At 26.5% G+C, this 2,455-nt stretch overlaps 1 protein-coding gene across 1 annotated transcript; it reads left to right on the plus strand.

Moving 5' to 3' along the window:
- The first annotated feature begins 432 nt into the window (after nucleotides 1-432).
- On the plus strand, nucleotides 433-1,522 carry LOC112591069 (ejaculatory bulb-specific protein 3-like). The gene is made up of 2 exons (XM_025334725.1): nucleotides 433-683; nucleotides 1,253-1,522. The coding sequence occupies exons 1-2, from the start codon at nucleotides 455-457 to the stop codon at nucleotides 1,459-1,461; spliced, it is 438 nt and encodes a 145-aa protein (XP_025190510.1). The 5' UTR covers nucleotides 433-454; the 3' UTR covers nucleotides 1,462-1,522.
- Nucleotides 1,523-2,455: the final 933 nt, after the last annotated feature.

The raw sequence follows: 2,455 nt of genomic DNA on the forward strand, positions 1-2,455 counted from the left end.
TAATGATAATAATAATAATTAAAGATACTCTGAGATCATTTTTCATAATAATTATCGTGTAATGTATACATGTTCCGAGAAGAACCGCCGGCAATATAATGTTATATTAAACTCTTGGATCACAAATACTAAATGTAAAAACTCATTCCTAGTCGGCTCGTTCGATACCACAACAATAATATTTATGCATAACAAGTATAAGCGGTAATCAAGGAAATAAGTACTAACCAACTGGTGGGTCGGGCAATGGGGAAATGAGTTCAAGAAGGTAGATACTATGACGACGATCACGAGTCACTAGAAGGTCATCGAGCATAAATTATTATGCTGTAATACCACACTTTTTCTTAGTTTGGCGAAGTATGAAAAAAAAAATAACACACGATTGATGCCAATGATTATCGCTTATAAAAGCCGATTTGAAACTCATTTATTTAGTATACAATTGTACGCCATGGATTCAAGAATTGCAGTAGTTTGTGTTTTTTTGACGGTGTTTGCAGTGGACCAAACGGTCGGAGCACCACAAAAAGATGCTGCAGCCGTAAGCGGTTCCGCTTACACTACAAAATACGATAATATTGATATTGACCAAGTTCTGGCTTCCAAAAGATTAGTAAACAGCTATGTTCAATGTCTGTTGGACAAAAAACCGTGCACGCCCGAAGGAGCTGAACTGAGAAGTATGTATACTTACTGCATTTTTATAGTTGAACAAAATAATTACGTTGTAGCTTTGTAAGATATCATCATTTATCTACAATCCAGTATAACTCCCCATAATCTGTTAGTAAGTTAGACAGTAAGAGTAGGCAAATATTATCAATAGGCTTTTATTGAATTTAATAAATTGTATTTGAAAATAAATCTACCAACACACTTTTTACTAAATTACCACACTTTATGGTATATATGACTATTTACTTTTTAATTAATTTTTAAACCAACGGGCGATGAACTATCACTGTCTACTGATATTTATATTATAATAGCCAAAATTTCAAAACATTACATTTAAATTAGCTAATGAAAAAGTATAATATTATATTGATTCTTATCATTTCAATGATTTTTTATCTAAAATCAGATACCTAATAAATTAATAAACAATTGCTTCAATACAAATAAAGTTAATGTGTTCTTAATCTCCAATGATATTTTTTACATGAAACATTATTTTATTTTTTTTATAGTAATATGTTAGAAATAAAATAAAATGTAAACACTAATCTTAAATATTTCTGTTTTACAGAAATTTTACCTGATGCTTTAAAAACACAATGTTCGAAATGTAATGCCATGCAAAAAAATGCTGCTCTTAAAGTTGTTGATCGACTCCAGAAAGATTATGATGCAGAATGGAAACTTCTTCTTGACAAATGGGATCCTAAACGTGAACATTTCCAAAAATTCCAACAATATTTGTCAGAAGAGAAGAAAAAAGGTTTTGTTAAATTTTAATTACAATGATAAGTTACCAGTTAGTAGTAAATAATAATTTAATTTTATCAATACATAAGAATGTAATACCTATATGCATTATTTATCAAACGTAAACAAAAATAATAAAAGTATCATTACTTTTTTATATGTACAATCTTGTTTGTTTTTTTAAGATCATAAAGGAAATAATAAATATTTTGTTTATGGTTTTATTATATGTTATATTTATTTTGTATTCGTCTAAAACATAAAAATGAAGAATAATATATACTCAATTAACATACAGTTTTGTATTTAATTTGAAATAAAAGCAGTCATTTTAATTAAGATTAATCATTTCGTATTCTATAAAATCTTACGAGTGTTAAAAAAAATTCACAGTTCGTTGTCAAATCAATATCCTTATAATGTAATAATAACATTATTACGCACTAAAATATCGTTTAAAAATGATAGTAATAAATTTAATAAGTACTAATAATAATTATTATTGTTTTAAAATTGAACATTCATATTGACAACTCAATATAATTCGTTAGCCTATAACAATTATTACTATTACCATGATCTACACGAGATAATTTATATAGGCAATTTAACTCGTATAAGTATAATACAAAAACAAAATTTTGAACATGCCTTAACTTCCGTTTCAACTATGTATTAACCGAGTACCCATACCGATCAAATTATTTCACATCAACTTCTAATTAATGAACCAAAAAATTCAAGAATTATTTACATTATTATTTTTGTATAATTGTTAAGTTGTGCTTAATACAATATAGAGGTGTTATACTAAAAGGATAACAAAATAAATTACTGCAGTTTTTTTTTAACGGTAGAAATTCACAAGAATTATATAATTTCAATATAAATGTTCTACCCAAGTAAAATTACTAAAAAATGTTAACATAGTATAATATTGTTTTATGAGTAATACTAATTTATGTCTATAAAAGTCTACTATCGAACTTGATTGAAAACTTAGTCTTCATTAAGAATGATGAAC

Source organism: Melanaphis sacchari, unplaced genomic scaffold (assembly GCF_002803265.2).
Source record: "Melanaphis sacchari strain LSU unplaced genomic scaffold, SCAv2.0 Contig128_pilon_pilon, whole genome shotgun sequence".
Classification (NCBI taxonomy): Eukaryota; Metazoa; Arthropoda; class Insecta; order Hemiptera; family Aphididae; genus Melanaphis; species Melanaphis sacchari.

What these genes read in the sequence shown, in the direction of transcription:
- LOC112591069 (XM_025334725.1), top strand. Translation starts at nt 455, where the DNA reads ATGGATTCAAGAATTGCAGTAGTTTGTGTTTTTTTGACGGTGTTTGCA. An exon ending in CGAAGGAGCTGAACTGAGAA is followed by an intron (nt 684 to 1,252) that starts GTATGTATACTT and finishes TCTGTTTTACAG; the next exon opens with AAATTTTACCTGATGCTTTA.